This window comes from Aulonocara sp. 'chitande type north' Nkhata Bay, linkage group LG10 (genome assembly GCF_057382095.1).
Source record: "Aulonocara sp. 'chitande type north' Nkhata Bay isolate Kocher_YH1m ecotype deep benthic linkage group LG10, A_spYH_male_GT1.1, whole genome shotgun sequence".
NCBI lineage: Eukaryota > Metazoa > Chordata > Actinopteri > Cichliformes > Cichlidae > Aulonocara > Aulonocara sp. 'chitande type north' Nkhata Bay.
Window position 1 is genome coordinate 6218226 of NC_141353.1, and position 22816 is coordinate 6241041.

The 22816-nt window shown below is 40.0% G+C and overlaps 1 protein-coding gene across 2 annotated transcripts in view; it reads left to right on the forward strand.

Moving 5' to 3' along the window:
- Nucleotides 1-22816, forward strand: part of opcml (opioid binding protein/cell adhesion molecule-like) — a 442688-nt gene that overhangs the window by 410529 nt on the left and 9343 nt on the right. For both annotated transcript variants that reach the window (XM_086307912.1, XM_086307911.1), the window contains 2 exons: nucleotides 14849-14986; nucleotides 15144-15264. In XM_086307912.1, the coding sequence (XP_086164038.1) occupies nucleotides 14849-14986; nucleotides 15144-15264 (259 nt within the window). The remainder of the gene's footprint in view (nucleotides 1-14848; nucleotides 14987-15143; nucleotides 15265-22816) is intronic.

A 22816-nucleotide genomic window follows, 5' to 3' on the forward strand; every position in this document is an offset into this window, starting at 1 on the left:
AGGTGTCACTGTTGAGCTGCATATATGTTGTAAATTTTAGCAATTTTGACCATTTGTCCTCTGCAGGACACCGTAGTTCAGATTTCTCGTTCGCGTGGGCGCCATCTTGGTTCAGTGTTTACTGTGATGTGCAAAGGTAAGCACTGTCAGTGGCGAACTGCATTGGTTTTGTTTAAAAATAAGTGTTCCACTGTGTAAAATAGCGGTTTGTCATTTAAGCCGAGCATATATTTTGTTTATTGAGAGGTTCATGTATTGTCTGATGAGAGTATGAGACAAAGATATACTTTTCTTTCTTACTCTCATATAAAATATTTAGCTTTTATTAAATAGTTATCTGAATCTTACAACCAAAGTTTGTATAATAATACACAAGATTGGCTGTAGACCATTGTTAATCATTCAGAACACTGTGTAAAAATAACAAAAAACAAAAAGTGAATGAAAAGTGCATAAATATTTATTTTACGTGTTTGATGTGTGTGGCAGGGCGTGGTCTGCAGTGCCGCTGCAGGGGAGGTGGACCCACCTCAGCGGCATCTGCAATCACGCCTCTCAGGTGTAAAGTCTGTGCTCTCTCTGCTTTTTTTTTTTTTTTTTTTTGTGTATGTGTCGGGCTGTGAGATGAAAAGCTACAGCCGGCTGTGTGGGTACAGCAACGATGTGTGAAAAGTGGTCCATAACGTAATGCTTCAAAGTGTGTTCATGCAAACATTGTCGGGTCTGCTTATGAACCTCTGCGCACAGCGTCTACAAATTGGGGCTGTACGAAGTCACCTCATCTTTACACAAAACTGTAAGCTGTCATCTGTGAGGCGCGAGCGGTGTTTGGTTTTACCATAGTTCATGGTGGAGAATGGCTGCTCTGCTGAGTTTTGCTCTCTGTAGCCGTTTGAATGGCAAACTATATTGATTAGCGGCGGCATAGGCACACTTAAAATTTCTTCAGAAATTTTCGCTTTCTAGTTACTAGTTAATGTTGCCTCTGGTCCATTATGGCGCTATCAAAATCAGTATCAATGTGAAAAGCTCTACAGATGCATAACCAAAATTTTTCCACAGATCTTGAATTATTTTAGGATTGAGTTAGGATTGAGAATGGATTCTTTACTGGTGTGTAGCGCACCAGAAACATGCATCACAAATGACAGGAGGTGCATGCTGCTCCACATGTAAGCTACTCTGTGTAACATCACGGACCAAGTACCTTACTGGTGGTTCATCTATTCCACCAGTGTTGGACATCCTCAAAGGCAGAAAACTGCCAACAGCTTCAGGTAATTTATGTGTACACTAAAGCCTTGGGGACCAGTTACCATTCGTGGACTTTCTTCTCAAATGAGACATCCACTATGAGTGTATCAGAGTACTGTACTTAAAGGGCCATCTCCAGTGACAGATTCTGAGTAAATCCTTACCATACAGCTGAGAGGACATCTTACAGAGAGGACACCTAGGGGCTGAACTCCTGCCTCCTCAGTAGGCTTTGTGAAAAAGCAGAAAATCAGCACTATGAAACTCAACAGGCTGTTATAATGAGACCATGTTTCCCCTGCGAAATAAGTGAGGTGCTGGTAAAATTTCTCCTTGTAAGCCTGAAAAGAAACTGTGTATTACAATTGATGCTGATACCCAAGCCAGATGGACTGTGTAATCATTCTGGAGTGTTTTCCTCCACTTCTTTCTGGTATTACTGCATATTGTGTCAAAGCAGCACACCAACCCCCACAGGTGGCAGGGCTCAGTGTTGGCATATTGGGATGAAAACTCTCAGGGTGAGTGCTTGCCCAAAACAGAAGGGTCTAATATTTATTGGCTATACCTTGAAAAACCAACATAAGAAATTTCTATTTCCTAATAAAATACAAAATTGAGGGGATTTAAATCCATGTATGGAACATAGCAAACTTCTCCTTTTTTAAATGAAGAAGTCTACGTATATTTTTGTATGGGTGACTGTCTGGAGTGCTCAAGGGAGGAATATCCATCAGCATTGCCTGCTTAGCATCAGCCAGCCAACACAACTCCTAAATCGACCACTGCTTCTTATTCTTTGAAGGGCGGGATAATTGGCTCAGCAGAACAGCTGCAGGGGAGCAGCAAAAGGACTTTCTTTCTTTCTTTTTTAAAAAGGTGTCTTATTTACACTATTCCAGTTGTTCACGCTATGGGAGGTATATACTCTGTTACCTTAGTTATAGCATTGGTAAAATAATATAGCAACATAGATTTTGTTTTGTTTTTTAGCTTTTTAGCTCTCTTTTTCAGAGAGGATGCTCCTAAATTTAAGATGTATTATTATTGTGCTGGAGATACAAGTTTAGTTTTTAACTACAAGGCCCCTGACACATCCATTGTCATGCATATATGCATGACTATATATAGCCACTCTGCAATAAATAAAAACATTTTTTCCATAAAAAAGACTAGCTGTTCATTTCAGTGAATATATAATAGGTGTAGGAGTCCTAATCCTGTCTATATAAACTGTCATGGCCTGCCCGGCCGGCCCCACAAGGCTACATTTGCTGTTTTGGTTCTCTCCCTCTGCCTGGGCGGAGCTCACTGTGGGCTCCCGCCCTTGGCCCACACACCTGACGACAATCACCTGTCATCACCGGGAGCACTATTTGAGGCTGGAACACAGATCCTCTCATGGCTGGATGATTGTACTACTGACGTTAGTGTTCTCACAGCTCTTGTGCTTTGTGATTTGTGATTAGTTTGTGACTTCCCTTCTCTTCTGCTTCAGACCTACCCCCCCCCCCCAGACCTGCGACCTCCCTGCCGTGTGAACGTGTGTGAGTGTGGGCAAGAAGACGTGAGCGAGTGTGAGAGAGCTACCCTGTGATTCCCTGGAGTTTTGGATTCCCTTCACTGTATATATATTGTGCACTGGAACTGTAAATAAACTGTATTTTGGAGACATCTAACCGCTCTGCGCTTGAGTCCCTACAACCAGATCGTGACATAAACAAAGCTTCAAATGTTAACATTTTAGAGTTATATTCACAAAAAGCTATGTTTCAGATAGTCTTTTATAATGTTTGATTGCTTAGTCTCAGTTGTAGGAAGCGCTGTAATAAAAATAAAATGTGTCTTTGCGAATCGTTCTTCTGACACCTTTTTATGGTTTAGGTTTTTATACTTTTTCATCATAATATGGTCAACCATTAAGGTGCAAATCAAATATGACTGTTTTTATTAGAATTAAAATTGATTTGAATATTTGGATAAATGTGTGTTTTAGGCCTAAATGTGTGTGTGGCAGGAATCAAATACAGAACTCTCAGGCAGATCTAAAAAAAAAAAGAAAAGAAAAAAAAGAAGAAGATATCTTCATTTAGGTAGTGAAGTAAGTTCCATAAAAATTAATTTAAAGTTAAAATGACAAAAAACAGTCCAGAGCTCAGGTGCATGACAGGCTAACTGTTCTGTGTGGGAAGTTAGGCTTAGGAATGCCAGAAATGGTATAATGATGCAGATAATTCTAATCAACATTATGTACTGCCCAATAAACAATATGTATATAGTAGCGTGGTGGTGTGGTGGTTATCATATATATATATATATATATATATATATATATGACTGTTTTCACTTTGTCATCATGAGGTATTGTATATAGAGTATATAGACTGCAATGTATCTGAGGCTAGTGTTGTATTGTTGTATTGCAACAGTGACACGTGAGACAATGGTGAGGTGTGCAATAAGAGTGACAGATGGGTACATGTCAGATTGGGATTACATCAGGGATCAACTCTGAGCCCCTTCTTGCATGCAAGCCAGGCTGCCAGATGAAATCTGGCAGGAGTCTTCATGGAATATCGTTCTGAGACGACATTGTGATCTGCACTGAGAGTGAGGAGCACGTGATAAAGAACAAGGCAGAATACATGACGTTGGTGTGTGATGGTGATTTTCCTCAGTGCAGTGTTTTAGACTGTAATTTCTACTTGGTTACTTCTATACCAGTAGAATCTGTGGGTGCAAGGTATGCATGACAGGACAATTATCACAAATGTATTACAATATGTAATGTGCAATAATAGTACACATCTGTGCATAGGAATAAACTGTTCCACTTTCAGAATAACAAGATTTTTCTCAAACATGTCTTTGCAAAAAAATGTTAATGCATGAAGATTTTCAAGTTTTTTCATGACAATTAGCATAATTTCCTTCGGGATTAATAAAGTATTTCTGATTCTGAATTATGAATGTAAAGTATTTCAGTAGGAACTATATTTTCTTTGGTTTGCACATATTTTCTACAGACAAGGTTAAAAGAAGTGGCAACACAAACCATGAGATTTTTTTTTTACCTAACCCCAGATTTTTTAATGACTAACCAAGTTGTTTTTACTTCAATTCAGTTTAATTCAATTTTGTTTTATTTATATTGCACCAAATCACAGCAACAGTCACCTCAAGGCGCTGTATATTGTAAGGTAGACCCTACAATAATACATACAGAGAAAAACCCAACAATCATATCACCCGCTATCAGCAAGCACTTTGGACATGGGTCTCTAGTGGGAATGGTTAAATCTCTATAACTCCATAGCTATGTCATCAAGACCAACTACCTTTTTTTACTGCAACTCCTCCCCAGCTCCTAGTCAGTCCTGCCTACCTAATTAATAATAGTCCTTTTGTCCTTCCTTACTGTCCAGCCTCATGTACTACTCACTATAAGCCTTTTCCTTTGCCTTTCCCTCCTATGTCTTTGTTACAGTTAGGCAATGCAAATGTGAAATAGGCATAGTGAAAACAGCAACACTATTATCACTATCACTATTTATCACTACTGCTACATTTCAAAGACTTGTTTTTTCTATTTTTCTTGTAATTTAATTACTTCATCTGTTTTTTGTTTTTATATATGTTAGCCCAGTGGACTGGTGACCTGTCCAGGGTCTACCCTTCCTCTTGCCCTATGGTAGCTGGGATAGGCTCCAGCCCCCCATGACCCTGAAGGATAAGCACAATGGAATGGATGGATTTTTTTTAGTTGTTTTATTCCTTTTTATTGAAAGCCTTCTGTTTTGGGCTTGAACAACTCCATTCAGTGTCTGAAGTGGAAATGCAAATGACAGTCACATCATCTGCAAAATGCAACATTTGCAATAATCACAGCAATGGCTAATCTTAACAAATTTTCAAGTTTTCTAATTTTCCTCAAACCTCCAGGTTTTAAGTCTCCAAAACAGCACAATGAGCAATATGAAAAAGTAGATTCACTTAAGTTTAACTTAGAGTTCATTCCCACAAGACTTAAAAAAAAAAAAATTAAACAACAGAAAACTGCAGCAGTAATACACTCCATCCACTATACATGAGACTAGTGCCACCACAGCAACTCTTCAGGAGTGTGATAATTGTTAGAGACTCAAGGGGCATGTGAAGCAATCCATTATTCCATGGACATAACAGTACAGCATGGATTGGAGGGTAACAAACCACCATTTGAACAGATCATGCCCAGTTCTTCTGCACAAATAGCTTTTACACACACACACACACACACACACACACACACACACACTTCAACTTAATTTGCTTTTAAAGCACTTTAAACAACTTGCTTCATTCATCCATTAACACAAGTATTTTTTTCTATGCTGTTTCTATGTGCCTCCTGTCCAACACTGACACACATTCATAGTTCAGTAGATGCATCAGAGAGGAACATGGGGTATCATCATTAGTATCATGCCCAAGGATATTCGGCATGCAGACTGGGATCAAACCACCAATCTTTCGGTTAGTAGGTGACTTGCTTTACCACCTGAGCACCAGGCATCCCAAAAGCCTATTTATCTCTTCATTTGGTGTCAGACATATTGCAGCTGCTGCATTTCTATTGAAAAAAAAAAGCTAATTACATAACCAGTAATAATCTGTTTCCAGTGAAGGTAGAGGACAAAGGTGTTGCAAAAGGATTTGCCTTTACTATGTCATCTCCGTTAAAACCTAACTGTGTGACAGGATGTACCGGCACCTGCTACATATTTTAGCAGTGAGCAGGGGAAACAATGAGAGAAAAGTGAAGGTGGCCATCAAAACAGATAAAAACAATGGCAGATACAACAAAACTTTAGTGCACCCTTTAACACTTAGACTAATGCCTCAGGCAGAGGTACTGGTGGAATGTGATGGCGAGGTGAGAGGAAAGAGAAAGGCTATTGACTGGTATCAGCAGGAAAGTGGTCCTGAGGGAGACACCATTCTCAGTGGGGCAGCTCGAGAGTCTAGCTGTCAAATGGACCATAGAACCTTTCAAGTACTCTCTGCTGAGTATAGAATTCAGCTTTGACCACCTGACTCTGTGATAGTTTGACTCCATTAGAAACCATTAAACTTTTGAATTGCCTGCTATCAACACAGACACCAGGTATTCATACTTTTTTCAGGCAAGTAACTTCCTGTCCAACAACCCTGGTCTCTAAAGAATCACCAAACCAATCTACCACAGCAGACACATACACAAACTGTGTATTCTGAAATACGTCAGCTATTATGGATGTGAAAAGGACAGTTTAGATGCTGCTGTGTGATTTTTACACATTAAATTACGTTTATTGGAGATAAAGTATCTAATTTCAGGATCGGGACCACGCCTTCAAACACGCTCTTTCCGGTTATCATGTATATAGGTTCACCCAGTTCTGCTGTTTGTTCTCATTTATGTGCTACAACCTCCCTCCCCTTTTCAATTCTTTAACTACTTCTCTTCTATTTAGTACATGGGGATCTGCCAGGCCTATGAGCCACTGCCAGTCCCCTTCGAAGCCTTCCCTAAACTGCAGCTCAATTCATGTCCAAGCCATTCACCTTTATCTACTAAACCGCTGTCAAACCTCAAATGAGGACGTGGGCCCAGTGAGTGAATTATGATTAATAAAAATTAAAAAATTAAAAACGAATTAATGCAATGGGTCCAAGGAATTCATCTGGAACCCTAACAGCAGTCAGGGAGTGATTGTGTAGCCTATAGAGGTCTCTGCATCCCTCCATGGATATTCTTACTTAGACCATCACTTACTTAGACAAACACTGACCCACCACCAAACCAGTCACGCTGAATGATGTCACATCATTTATAAAATTCTCCATGGCTTCTCCAGACCCTTTTACGTCTATCACATCAAAATCTGCTGTCATCTTTGAAAAGCACTGTGCACCATTCAGGTAAAATGTGGCTTCACAATGTCAAACAGTGAGCACAGAGCTCACTAGAGGATGCTGGGCCCTCAGGCCACCCTCATGAACTCTTTTTCTGTGTGTTTGGTCAAAGACACACATACCAGTGGCCTGCTGGAGGTCATTTTGAGAAGGCCAAAGAGAATGACAATTTTATTTATATAGCATCTTTCAATACATGAAAATCAGTGTGCTTAACACAGAAAATGAAGACATAAAGCAAAACAAAACATGTAGGCCTTTGTGAAAAGAAAGGTTTTGAGTCTGTTTTTGAATCTATCCACAGATGCATTTCATCTCAAGTCAGCAGATGGCTTGTTTGAAAGAACAGTACCACATCCTGTTCCTCCTTGCACAAAAGATCCGAGACCAGCTCTCATAGTTTATTGCCTGTCTCCTGCAATCTTCTCCATGTTCTTGAGAGTGTTCTGGAAGGCATAGCAAACGTTCTGGCAATGGTACACATTGATGTGCCATTCTGGGGAACTCGGACTATGTGTGCAACTTCTGTAGACATTACCTCATGCTACCAGCAAGTGAGACTGACCCTAGCCAAATCCAGAATTTGTAAAAAAACAAAACAATAAAAAAACAATAAAAAAAACCCTCTCTTTTAAAAGTGTTCCTTAAGTTTTTATGAACAGTGTATTAAAAGCTGTGGCAGGTTACGCTTCTTACTGAATACTCTGTACTCTGTACTATAACACATAATATTTCAAACTGTGCAGTATTCGTTTAAGAAGAAAGTCAGTTACTTTACCAGGAATTCAGTTATTGATTTCTTTCAGAATTTTTTAGGTCAGTTCCCATTTTATGAGGCTACTTTATCAAACATAAGATAAAGCTGTTCGCTGTGTGTTGTGAAAAAGAATGAAATGTTTGCGTCCTATTGGGAGACGCGTTTTTTCTTCTTCCTTCTCTTTCAAGATGTGTGCTGTTGTACCCCAACTAAAACACTGACAAAATGTGTTTTGGCCGTACAAAATTGTGTCATCTATAAAGATGGGTGAAGTGTCTTGCCCAAGGACACAACGACCGAGACTGTCCAAGCCGGGGCTCGAACCGGCAACCTTCCGATTACAAGGCAAACTCCCAACTCTTGAGCCACGATCACCCCGATACTTGCCATACCAGTACGAACTAGATTTTTAAATCTTAATATAAAAAGAGTAACAGTAGGGTGGAAATTAGGTAAGGCACTTTTTGCAGCGATCTTGTATAGAAAACTATTCCACGCATATATGAAACAGGTCGTGGCTCCGAACTGCAAAGGCGGAAAAACCGTAAAGGGACCTCTGGCTAATACGTCGGGTTCCGTGTTGGGCTCGTAGCCGAAAACTAGCTTTACTTTGTTGTCTGGGTCAACTTTGTTAGCGAGCAGAGGTGGGTCGAGTATCCAAAAATTGTACTCAAGTAAGAGTAGCATTACTTTAAAATATTATTACTCAAGTAAAAGTGAAAAGTAGTCTTCAAAAATGTTACTCAAGTAAGAGTAAAGAAGTACTTGGTGAAAAGACTACTCAAGTAGCGAGTAACTGTTTGAAATGTCTGTGGAAAGATGTATGGTTTTCAAAAGAATTAGGTCTGGTCATTATAGTGCTGTGTGTGTATATATATATATATATATATATATATATATATATATATAAACAAAAATAAAGAAATATTTATATATATATATATATATACACAGCACTATAATGACCAGACCTAATTCTTTTGAAAACCATACATCTTTCCACAGGTCTCAACTTCATCAGACATCACCTAGACTCCGAGCTGAATGAGACCAGCACAAACAGCAGCCTAACCGACTAAAATGATGGATCCATGGGGTCAGGAAAGCCAGAAGCAGGGGAACTGGAGAGGTACCTTTCATGTGCTGTATATATATAGATATATATATATATACAGCACATATATATATGTTTCAGGGTGGCTGTAGCTCAGGAGGTAAAGCAGGTCACCTACTGATCGGAAGGTTAGTGGTTTGATCCTTGGCTCCTCCAGTCTGCATGTCAGGTATCCTTGGGCAAGATACTAACTAGTGATAGGTCGTTCGCGAACGAAATGGCTCTTAGAGCCGGCTCTTTGACGTGAACGACGCGAGCCGGCTCCTTATCGCGAGCCGTCACGTGTGTTTTTTTTTTTTTCTTTCTCTCACCCTCTCTCTCGCACTTTTTTTCTGCTTCACTCAGCATGCGAGCCTTGTGCTTTACGCTGGGCAGAGGGGGGAGGGGCAGTAGTTACACTCAGTAGCACAGGAACAGATCCAGAGGGGGAGAGAGAGAAAGAGAGCCAGGGACAACAACGTCACATTAGAAAGATATAGTAATCATCCACAACTATTTTCAGTTGCAGATGATAAAGGATTCAGAAAGTTTATTCATGCAGGTCCATTTGACAGAGAATGTGCATGTTTCTTTTTGTTTTCATATTTTAATTTATATTTAATTGTGTTGTGGTTTGCAGTGTTTTGTGTTGTTTCACTTTAAATTTGTAAAAGGAAAAAGCTGAAAATTTAAATAGTTAAAAGTTGAAATGTGAATAGTTGATTTTTGTATTATATGATTTATTTATTACATTTTATGTGGAGTGAATAAATAAAAGTATATTTACGGTGGCCCCTAGAGATAAAGCACATACAAACTTCAAATCACGTATGAACTCGGAAGCATGTACAAACTCCAAAACACGTAAAAACTCTAAAACACGTAAAAACACGTACAAACTCCAAAACACGTAAAAACACATACAAACTCCAAAACACGTAAAAACTCAGAAGCACATAAAAACTCAAAACACGTACAAAAGACAACAGAAGTGCTCCAGGATGCTGGGGGCAGTGTTGAACTTTTGTTACCGAGTGGCTACACAAGCCAGCAAGTACCAATGACTGGATTTGTTGTGTGGTAGTAACAGGTAAATGAACATTTTTTTTTAAATTATTTGAATATATATGAGTGCCTGTGTATAAATACACAAACAATACACACATGCTTTCAATTGTGTAATTTAAGTGATCTAGTAGCTCTGCTTTGGAAGTTCAGTTCATGCTAGAAATGTGTCTTGGAGTTTGTACGTGTTTTGTCTCTAGGGACCACCGCATATATTTATATATAAACATATATAAATAAAACCACTTTTTTTACGTTAGTAATTCCTTTTGTGCATAATTTTATAATACTGTTAATAATAAATAAATTAAAGCAACAAAACAACCTGAAGAGCCGGTTCGGAGCCGAAAGAGCCGGCTCTTTTTAGTGAGCCGAACCGAAAGAGCCGGTTCTCTAAAAAGAGCCGGAAATCCCATCACTAATACTAACCCCAAGTTGCTCTCCGATGCATCCATCGGAGTATGAATGTGTGTGAATGTAGTTAGATAGCACTAAGTATAGATAAAGTGCTTGTAAGAATGGGTGTGATTGGGTGAATGTGGCATGTTGTATACAGCGCTTTGAGTACTCCAAGAGAGTAGAGAAGCGCTATATAAGAATCAGTCCATTTACCATGTATGCACTGCCAAGCTGCAGATGTTTGGCAAGAAGATTTGATCACACTGGTGATGTTTTTTACTAACTCTTGTAGAAAAACTAAATCATGTCATTCATATCCCGCACAAACAGTTTGCAATGAATTCCAGATTAAGATTAAAATAAGAATGCGTGAAGGCTAAGCAGTGCTAGACAATGGATCCTCCTGTTTGGCTGTTATTCTGGGAAAAGACGAGAAAGACAGTGATGGAAGCCGTGACTGGAGCTGTGATGTAGCCTATATAAGAGTTATATTGTACGAACGTGATAATTATGTATATTGTAATAACGTGATATTATATTGTTCAAACGTGAAAGGTATATTGTACTAACATGAAAAGTATATTGTTCTAACAATATACTTTTCTATTTTTCTTTTGCCTGGGTGGCAGCTCTACGCTTCCGTACTATGCTTCCATATAAGAGGCTTTTCAATGTGGCCTCACAAAATTGTGACGACTACAACAACCATAAAAAGAGTTGGATGAACACTGCTGCTCAATTGCAGCTGCCTGGTCAATGTTTTCCATTAGTAATTTAGCAAAGTTGATGGTGGTGGTGTGTGTGTGTGTCTGTAAGACAGAGAGAGGGAGAGCGAGAGACAGATTTTGTATGATAAGCTTCATGTTATGGACGCACAGTTTGAGCACTCAGGTCGCATCAGGCCGAGACCCTGCATCGTGACCTATGAACTTCTAACCCCTGCGATTCAATTGTACAGTTTGAGCAGGAGCTGAAAACGCAGCTGAAAAAAATCGTAGTGTTTGCCCAGCTTAATGCAGACTGTTTAAACTAAACAAGCTGCTTTTTCACACAATAAATCCTGTCAGCCGCAGCATTGCCTTCTTTTTTAACAGTTAAAGCAGTAGAGACGACCTGTTTGCATGCGCGTTGAACTCTAGCATCATTAACCAGGCTAGCTGTTAGCTTATAGCTCACGCTAGCTAACTAGCGAACAGTTAAAAGGACAGCTGAAGCTGCACAAAACACCCACAAACTTATCTCACTACAATGTAGCGCCGAAAATATGACTCGCAGCTCGAGCTCGACACAGCTGCTGTAACATAAGACTGACATCCAGCTAACCACAGCTAAAAAGATATTTAGAGAAAACTTGCCGTTTCCTCAGGTTACACGAGCCGAGTTGTTTCACTCTGAAAAGTTCCTTTGTTTTGGCTCTCACTGAAGACACCGACACTGAAGACATAGCTGTTCTTTTGTACTGCTTTTATGCGAAACATTCTTTGTATATGAGGCCAAGGGTGTTCATCCTGGCTCTGCCATGTTTTCATGGGTTTCTTCTTTCCGTGTGTCTGCTACTTTTAAACACTTGGGCCGCTCTGCCCGCCACAGTTTCAAACTGTTTCAAACTAACCAACATTCACACATCGGAGGGCAACTTGGGGTTAGTATCTTGCCCAAGGATATTTGGCATGCAGACTGTGGAAGCCAAGGATCGAACCACCAATCTCCAATCAATAGCTCCTTAACCACAGCCAAAAAGGATATGGCAGTCCATTCTCCCTGAAGCACGGACTACACTGCCCATGAGGCTACATTCTTTAGGGCTATGCCTGTAACACTCTGTCTACTGCCTTCATATTAAATAATTGTTTGAATAATTTTTAAAAATATTTCTTCATATCATTATGCAACTAGGGGTGTTATGGGTATTTTATTTTAAATACGTAACAGCGGTACATGTATTCCTTTACTCCCCAACACTGGGTACCATACCATCTTAACTAACTGGTCTACTGTAATCTTTTTACTAAAACTGCACAGAGTGGTGTCTAGACAGCAGAGCTCCTTAAGCTAATAGCTAATATTACAACAGTGCTCCACTGAGTGCTTTCAGATACTCAGCTTCCGTCTCGTACTTTAATGACTCTTATTAGTGATCCAGTCATGGTACACTGACACTGATGCTGTGCTGGAAATGTGACCAGTGATGTGGGAGTTGGTGTTAATGGTGATTGTTTTTATATTTATATAATCTGATTAATACATAATGATTATGACTCTTTTATTTTCATTCAGCTGTGTGATTTAAACTGACATTCAAATTCTAACACTTGAACTGGAGCCGTGTCTTGTCATTATCTTGCACTTTCAGTATAGTATTGTTTTTTGGCTCTGTAATAATGAAAAAATAACTTACTTTTAATCTCAGTGTATTGTGATGGTGTCAGAGGCTAAATTGTTTCTCAAATGTGTATGAATTATGTGCTGTGGAGACATGTGGCTGCTTACAGTGCTGTAAGAATAAACATGCACATACACACAGAGACACTCATTCAAACACAGTTCTGAAAAGTCTTAAACACGAAATAAGAATCGTTCTATAAAACCTAACACAAAAAAACAAAAACACAACAAAAAAGAAGTAACATGCATCTATGTTTTTTTTATTAGATGCTTTAAGCAAAATTTAGGCTTTTAACAATAATAAAGCACAGTGTGGTGATACTATTTTGCTGATTTGGCCACAAATATTATTTACATTTAGAAATTTGGATACAACTTGCCAGACTGATTTAAATTTAACCACTTTAGTATAAACAAAAATGTTGAATCCCCAAAGTAGTTTAGTAACATTTTTAAAAAATATATATATTGTCCACCTTATTATTAACTTAGATTTAGTGATCACATAGAATACCTAAGCTTTTTCCCGCATAGAGAAATATGTGATGCAAAAGGGGATAAGGACTGGTATTTATGCAGAGCTTTTTTTTATTCTCCTTGAATTCCCAAAGAACTCTACAGCGCACAAACATTTTATTCTATGCAAACAGTGCTGGAATTTCCTTAGCAAGAATCACAGGAAAATCATCAGCATTTCAGCAATTTTAACCATTTATGTTAATTAGAGTCATATTTCCTTGAATTTATAGTTTGCATGAAAATGGAAAACATAGATTACATAATTAATTACACAAATCAAGAACTGAGTTCACATTTGTAGTTACCCTCCAATGGGTGGCACTTGTTTTCCATCTTTCCATCATTGAGATCTCAGATAGTTCTAACTAGTAACTCAACAGCATTTTGTCACTAATCTACATAGTTACAGTTGATGAAAATGTTAATTACCTGAGTTCGCAGTTCCCTGGTTTCATGCAAGAAGCTGATTATCCCTAGCCCTCAACCTTTTTACTGAATCCCCTGCCAGCTGCAGCAGTGTCTGCAGCTGAGGATTAAAAAAACATAATGGCATTATGCTAATGTTGTGATATTGCTAGATTGACATTTCTACTGATTGGGATTAGTGCTCCTATCCATTTTCCCACCCACACAGCAGTGGCTTAAAGTCTCTCTCTCTGCCATGAAAACATGCTTTTAACATTGTTGGTGTCAGGGGTAATTTATGGTGTTCCTCAAGTGGGCTTGTTTCAGTGCAATTAGTGTATTTTCTTTGTGTATTGAGTGCATGCCCTGAGCTGTCTGCCATCTGGAGATGTTTGAGAGAAAAAGAGGGCTTTCCTGTTTCTGGGTTCTTTTTTCTTTAATTAAGTTTTTTAACAAGGATAATCACAAGTTTGTTCAATCTGTTAAGTTGCAACAGACCATTTGAAAATTTACCATTATCCTATAATATCTTTTCAAAACATGATGCAAACATTAGTTTCTGCAACTGGATTACCATATTACTATGTCATATTTGCATTATTAACTGATTATCTGAGCTGGTAATCTTGGCTGTGTTGCATTGGGTCAGTCATCTTGTTTACATATTTAGAGAAAAACATATACATATACAAAAACATATACATACCTATAACCTCGAGCGTGGCTCAAGAGTTGGGAGTTCGCCTTGTAATCGGAAGGTTGCCGGTTCAAGCCCCGGCTTGGACAGTCTTGGTCGTTGTGTCCTTGGGCAAGATACTTCACCCGTTGCCTACTGGTGGTGGTCAGAGGGTCGACTTGCCCTCGGCTGCTGCCTACCAAAGCTGTTTAACTTTTTTGGTCAGGTCCACAGCAGCAGACTGGTTTTTTTCTTCTGAAATGAGTACAGGATCATATGTCATAGAGCTAATCGAATTGAATTGAAACATTAACTCATGCACTGTTTTTTTTCTTTTGCTTTGTTTCTTTCTCTACAGGCACCCATAAATTTGTGACAGAGGGGGAGCACCTGATGCTCACAGCCATCACCAAAGAACAGTCGGGATCTTATGAATGCATTGCATCTAATGACATCTCAAGCCCGGATGTCAGGACAGTGCAAGTCACCGTCAACTGTAAGGGCCAGGCTATCACACTCAGGCTATATAGGACATCAAAGGGTGGGAGGGTGCAGAGTTAAACTAACACTGAGTGAGGACAGTTGAGGGCACAATTTCAATTTGAAGAAACAGTCATATGAAAACATATGACTGGTATTTTTTTGTTTTCCAGATCCTCCCTTCATTTCTAAAGCGAGGAGTACAGGCACTTCAGTTGGACAAAAAGGAATTCTGCAATGTGAAGCCTCTGCTGTCCCAAGGGCAGATTTTGAGTGGTACAAAGAAGACCGCAGGCATGTTTCTTCCCTGAGCTCTATGATTTCGACATGCTCTGAATTGTTTGACCTCAGTATTACAGGCTTACAAACACACGTGTTCTGCTGTACGCTGTGGTCTTAATTCATTCGACATGATCTTTGCTGAAAGTAATGATGTTCACTCATATCACTGTTTAAAATCATGTTTTTGAGATAAGATAACTTGTGCCCTGCATTCTTCTATCAGTGGACTACATCAAAATTTAATCACACTATTAGAAAAAACAGTTAGTTAGATAATTTGCAAAAAGTCATGGATACCAAAGGAAAATTATTTGGGGTGGCTGTAGCTCAGGTGGCAGAGCAAGTCAGGCACTAATCAGAAGGTCAGTGGTTCAATCCCAGGCTGCCTCCTAGCTGCATGCCAAATATCCTTGGGCAAGATACTAAATACTAGTGGTCAGAGGCCCTGGTGGCGCCAGTGTCCGGCAGCCTCGCCTCTGTCAGTGCGCCCCAGGGCAGTTGTGGCTACAATGTAGCTTGTCATCACCAGTGTGTGAATGGGTGGATGACTGAATGTAGTGTAAAGCACTTTGGGGTCCTTAGGGACTAAGTAAAACGCTACACAAATGCAAGCCATTTACCATTTATTTGTTTCTCTATAATTAGTTTATGTCAGTAGGGTGCTGGGCTCAAATGTTTAGATAATAATCTAATATAAAGTAGCTTTTTCCAACTGATGACTTGAAACTGGAAATACATTTATGAGAAGAGTAAATATGGCTATGGTGACTGTTAAATGGTCCCTGAAAGTGACAGCAGCATTTCCTGTCCCTATAAGATGAAATAAGTACAGGGAGTGCAGAATTATTAGGCAAGTTGTATTTTTGAGGAATAATTGTATTATTGAACAACAACCATGTTCTCAATGAACCCAAAAAACTCATTAATATCAAAGCTGAATGTTTTTGGAAGTAATTTTTAGTTTGTGTTTAGTTTTAGCTATTTTAGGGGGATATCTGTGTGTGCAGGTGACTATTACTGTGCATAATTATTAGGCAACTTAACAAAAAACAAATATATACCCAGTTCAATTATTTATTTTTACCAGTGAAACCAATATAACATCTCCACATTCACAAATATACATTTCTGACATTCAAAAACAAAACAAAAACAAATCAGCGACCAATATAGCCACCTTTCTTTGCAAGGACACTCAAAAGCCTGCCATCCATGGATTCTGTCAGTGTTTTGATCTGTTCACCATCAACATTGTGTGCAGCAGCAACCACAGCCTCCCAGACACTGTTCAGAGAGGTGTACTGTTTTCCCTCCTTGTAAATCTCACATTTGATGATGGACCACAGGTTCTCAATGGGGTTCAGATCAGGTGAACAAGGAGGCCATGTCATTAGTTTTTCTTCTTTTATACCCTTTCTTGCCAGCCATGCTGTGGAGTACTTGGACGCGTGTGATGGATCATTGTCCTGCATGAAAATCATGTTTTTCTTGAAGGATGCAGACTTCTTCCTGTACCACTGCTTGAAGAAGGTGTCTTCCAGAAACTGGCAGTAGGACTGGGAGTTGAGCTTGACTCCATCCTCAACCCGAAAAGGCCCCACAAGCTCATCTTTGATGATACCAGCCCAAACCAGTACTCCACCTCCACCTTGCTGGCGTCTGAGTCGGACTGGAGCTCTCTGCCCTTTACCAATCCAGCCACGGGCCCATCCATCTGGCCCATCAAGACTCACTCTCATTTCATCAGTCCATAAAACCTTAGAAAAACCAGTCTTGAGATATTTCTTGGCCCAGTCTTGACGTTTCAGCTTGTGTGTCTTGTTCAGTGGTGGTCGTCTTTCAGCCTTTCTTACCTTGGCCATGTCTCTGAGTATTGCACACCTTGTGCTTTTGGGCACTCCAGTGATGTTGCAGCTCTGAAATATGGCCAAACTGGTGGCAAGTGGCATCTTGGCAGCTGCACGCTTGACTTTTCTCAGTTCATGGGCAATTATTTTGCGCCTTGGTTTTTCCACACGCTTCTTGCGACCCTGTTGACTATTTTGAATGAAACGCTTGATTGTTCGATGATCACGCTTCAGAAGCTTTGCAATTTTGAGACTGCTGCATCCCTCTGCAAGATATCTCACTATTTTTGACTTTTCTGAGCCTGTCAAGTCCTTCTTTTGACCCATTTTGCCAAAGGAAAGAAAGTTGCCTAATAATTATGCACACCTGATATAGGGTGTTGATGTCATTAGACCACACCCCTTCTCATTACAGAGATGCACATCACCTAATATGCTTAATTGGTAGTAGGCTTTCGAGCCTATACAGCTTGGAGTAAGACAACATGCATGAAGAGGGTGATGTGGACAAAATACTCATTTGCCTAATAATTCTGCACTCCCTGTAGTGATAGAGAGGAGTGATAAAATAAATGTAAAAAAACAGCGAAACTGTAGAAAAGAAACAGGAAATGAAATGTGGGAAATGGAAGGCGGGCTTTTAAACAAATACATCCTGTCACGGCTGCAGCGGCAGATGTGTGAAGTTATAAGAGATGGACCCAAGTGCAGTCACTGGCATTACTGTGAGTGAGCTTTATTTTCAAACGGTGATAATACAAACAGAAGCAGACATGGCAAAGAAAGAAAATAAGAAAGACCTAAACCAGGAAAACTAACTAAATAAACCTGAAACCATGAAACGTTGTTAGAACATGTGGGATGACACACAGAATGATACGCAGACGGACGAGAACGAGCAAAGGTGAGCACACACTATGGCTGTATCCCAATTCAGGGTCTGCAGCCCTGGAGGACGCAGCCTTCACTGTCTACTTGGGCTGCGTCCTTGAAGGCCGAGAAGGCCGGAAATATGAGGCTTGTGAAATCGAAAGGTCTATCCTCTGTCATGATACCCGCTGCAAACATTTCATACAGCATTGTTTCACAGAAATGAAGAAAAGAAATAGAGAGTTCATTTGTTTGTTTGTTTTTACATGACGTTTGTTTGATTTGAATATTTGAGGCTGAGACCACGGAACTGTAACAATATGAATGTTGTGCTTCTTTTCGGTACTGACCAGCAATGTTCCCTCTAAGCTGCGCGCGTGCGCAATTGCGCACTGCTGGCACGGTCTCTGCGCACAGAAAATCTGTGTTGCGCACATAAAAAACCATCAAACCTGAATTGAATTTAAAATGAAAACTTTAACAATTCTGTTTTGCAGTGTTAGTCAGTAAGTGACTGGCTGCTCCCGTATGGGATTAGAACGATGCCACCTTATCCCATAGTCCAGTCAATAATGCGATTCACATTCGTATATACGCAGCTAATCAATGTCAATGACAGGCTATGACAGCGTCCGTATGTGCCGACACCGGTGTTTTAGCTAGCAAAGCGGCGTGGCTGATGTGGAGTGAAGCCACGTTAATGACAACATGTACAATTATTGGAGATGTGAGCAGGACAGACGGAACAATTGACAGAAAAAGTGTGGACTTTATACCAGTTTTTAAATTGTGTTGATAGGCCACGTAAAATCTGAGTTATGATAAAAATATATGCAATGCAATTTTCTTCCTGAATACTATCGTTGTTTATATTTACTGCGGGAAGAAACGGTAAAAACTGTGTTTTATCAGGAAAATGCTCAAAAGCACTCTCCGCCTGTGAGCAAAAACAACACCAAAAAAAACCCCACCCTTTCCTATTGGTCGAAAAATGTACCATGTCGACCAATCAAAGAATGATATGGCAACATGGCATTTAGTTGTTTAGGGCAGTCAGCTTCTCTCCACCCCAGGGAAAAGGGTAACACTACCTGGGTCTGGGTGCAGTTTCCCCCTCCAGGGGCAAGGGTACCTAGACCTGGGGCTTAGAGTACGCTTGGGGAGTGTGATTGCGTGTACAGTGTCTCTTTATGTCTGTCTCCACGTTGGTTGAGTGTTGAGTAATTGCATATGAGAGCATGAGGGTGGGAATGGATGTTTGTATCTGTGTGTGCCTGTTTGTCTGTGTCTATATGTCAGGTCGGGTATCAGATGCCACCTCTCTAGGGACATCTCAGGCCCTCCAAGGTATGGAGGCCTATCTCCCCCTACCACTCCCCCTGCCGGTGGCAGACGCCCTCATACATCAGTTCATTGGTGGCTCTTTGTGTCCGGGGATGGGCATCCAGGTACACACCGGCTCACTCCTGGTGGCTGCTTGTCGGGGCCTGGAGCCTGGGGCTCGCTCGGGCCACTTCGGGGGTGGGGTGCCCTCGGCCTCTCGGCCTGGGGCTCGGTCACTCTCTCCCAGTCTGTGGTCTGGGAGAGAGTCCTGTAACTCTCTGTCTGCAAAATACAGTATATAATGACCTATGTTGAGCAATTAATTATATGGTTACTTTTTTGAAGAACTAACTATATAATTAACTGAATTATGCAAACAACAACATTTTTTGGAGCCGTTTAACTAAAAATGCAGCCAAGGCGTTTTTTAAAATAAACATTTCAAACTATTTACAGAACAATCAGCTGTTCTGCATCAAATCTGATGCCACACAAATTATTTGTGCCACTTCAAAAAATAATTTCTGTCCACTATGAGATAAAGGAGAACACCAGCCTAATACCTGCAGGCCTGACAGCAGGAAATGTATCACTCCTGTAACACCTGTAACATTCAGCCATCGCCTCATTGTTCTGACACACACAACAAAACTATTGACTACACTACACACTAACTACAAAATATTTGCGCTAAACGTCTCAAATCTCTCACATCTCAAAACACAGCTGTCACTCCTAAAACTTCCCCCCGTTTCTTAACCCTTTAAGACCTACCGTAGAACCAAGTCCACCAGAGCTTACTTTATATTTTTACATGCTGTAGTGCCATTTTTGGGAGCATTTCAAGTTGCTATACATCAATACAACTGTTATAGCCCATATTTTAATAATATGTATGCATTAAGTCCATAGTAACTACATTAATTGCAAAAATGTGCAATAAACTACAAAAAAATTGAAAATCGTTTTTGTTTTTTTTACATATATTTCTACTCGGAGAAATTTAAGAGGCTTACCCCTCAAAACTTTAAATACAAAAAAGTTGCAAAAAAAAAAGTTTACAACAACAGGAAATTTATTTTGAGTGTCTTCATAGTTTTATTTTTGAGATACAGCAATTTTTATATACTGTAGGAAAAATGAAAAACAATCATATGATGCAAATTTGCAAAGAAAACAGCATGTGCATCAAAATAAACTATTTCCAGCAGTGCAATTCGAGTTGTAAGCCTCCCAGAAACTATTCAGAAAAGCATAAAGTCAAACATGACTTATAAAAATACCAGTATAGGCTTTTAAGGCCTACAAGTAAAAAATTAAATTTTCTGCGAAAATGACATCACTTCCGGTTTCGGACAGGAAATGGCGGACATGTGATCGTTAGCGCTGACCTCTGTTTCAATGTGGGAAGTGTTATAAATAACTGATCGGATCGGCAAATTGTGTTTAAGTGTACAACTTACATCTTATGTAAGTAAAGAAAAAATTACTGCGCTAGCTTACGCAGCTCCGGTTCTACAGGGATTTAAAAATAATTATGCAAACAGAGAGTGCCCACTCTGACCGGCTTTAAAGGGCTAACAACTAAATGCCATCATTTTGTGATTGGTCGACATGGTACATTTTTCGACCAATAGGAAAGGTGGGAGTGTTTTTGGTTTTGTTTTTGCTGACAGGCAGAGAGCGCTTTTGAGCATTTTCCTTATAAAACGCAGTTTTTACCGTTTCTTCCCGCAGTAAATATAAACAATGATAGTATTCAGGAAGAAAACCAAACATTGCATATATTTTTATCATAACTCAGATTTTACGTGGCCTATCAACACAATTTAAAAACTGGTATAAAGTCCACACTTTTTCCATCAATTGTTCCGTCTGTCCTGCTCACATCTCCAATGGTTGTACATGTTGCCATTAACGTGGCTTCACTCCACATCAGCCACGCCGCTTTGCTAGCTAAAACACCGGTGTCGGCACATAAGGACGCTGTCATAGCCTGTCAACGACGTTGATTAGCTGCGTATATACGAATGTGAATCGCATCACTGGCTGGACTGTGGGATAAGGTGGCATCGTTCTAATCCCATTCGGGAGCAGCCAATCACTTACTAACACTGCAAAACAGAATTGTTAAAGTTTTGATTTCAATTTAGGTTAGATTTTTTTCTGCGCAACACAGATTTTCTGTGCGCAGAGACCGTGCCAGCAGTGCGCAATTGTGCACGCGCGCAGCTTAGAGGGAACATTGAATATGGCCAATATTAAAGTTATTTTTATAATAATCATTATTAGTTATTACAGCAGTGAACTTGAACTCTGTGTCAAATACTGAGCTTCATTCAAGATTCAAGTTTCAGTTATTTATATTTCCTATCACCTTAAAAAATCAAAGTGTCTTTGACAGTGTATATATAGATGTATTATATATAAGAGACAAATATTGTTTTTTAATATGTTGGTATTACTAAATCTGTCTGAATGCTTATATATATATTTAAAAAAAAATTTCCCCACTTACCCCTGTGGGCGGTCAATCCTTCAAGCTCGGGTCCTCTACCGGAGGCCTGGGAGCTTGGGGCTCCTGCGCAATATCTTAGCTGTTCCTAGGACTGCGCTCTTCTGGACAGAGATCTCCGCTGTTGTTCCCGGGATCTGCTGGAGCCACTCGCCTAGCTTGGGAGTCACCGCACCTAGTGCTCCGATTACCACTGGGACCACCGTCACCTTCACCCTCCACATCTTCTCGAGCTCTTCTCTGAGCCCTTGGTATTTCTCGAGCTTCTCGTGTTCCTTCTTCCTGATGTTGCTGTCATTCGGAACCGCTACATCGATCACTACGGCCGTCTTCTCATGTTTGTCTACCACCACTATGGTTAGCCACCGCCATTTTGTCCGTCTGTATCTGGAAGTCCCACAGGATCTTAGCTCGGTCATTCTCCATCACCCTTGGGGGCATCTCCCATTTTGACCCCGGGACTTCCAGGTTATACTCGGCACAGATGTTTCTGTATACTATGCCGGCCACTTGGTTATGGCGTTCCATGTATGCCTTGCCTGCTAGCATCTTGCACCCTGCTGTTATGTGCTGGATTGTCTCAGGGGCATCTTTACACAGCCTGCACCTGGGGTCTTGCCTGGTGTGATAGACCCCAGCCTCTATGGATCTTGTACTCAGAGCTTGTTCTTGTGCTGCCATGATTAGTGCCTCTGTGCTGTCTTTCAGTCCAGCGTTGTCCAGCCACTGGTAGAATTTCTGGATATCAGCCACCTCCTCTATCTGCCGGTGGTACATACCGTGCAGGGGCCTGTCCTTCCATGATGGTTCCTCGCCTTCCCCCACTTTTATATGTGCGTGTGTATATATATATGTGTGTGTGTGTGTATATATATATATATATATATATATATATATATATATGTATATATATATATATATATACATGTATATATATATATATATATATATATATATATATATATATATATATATACAGTGGGGCAAAAAAGTATTTAGTCATGCACCG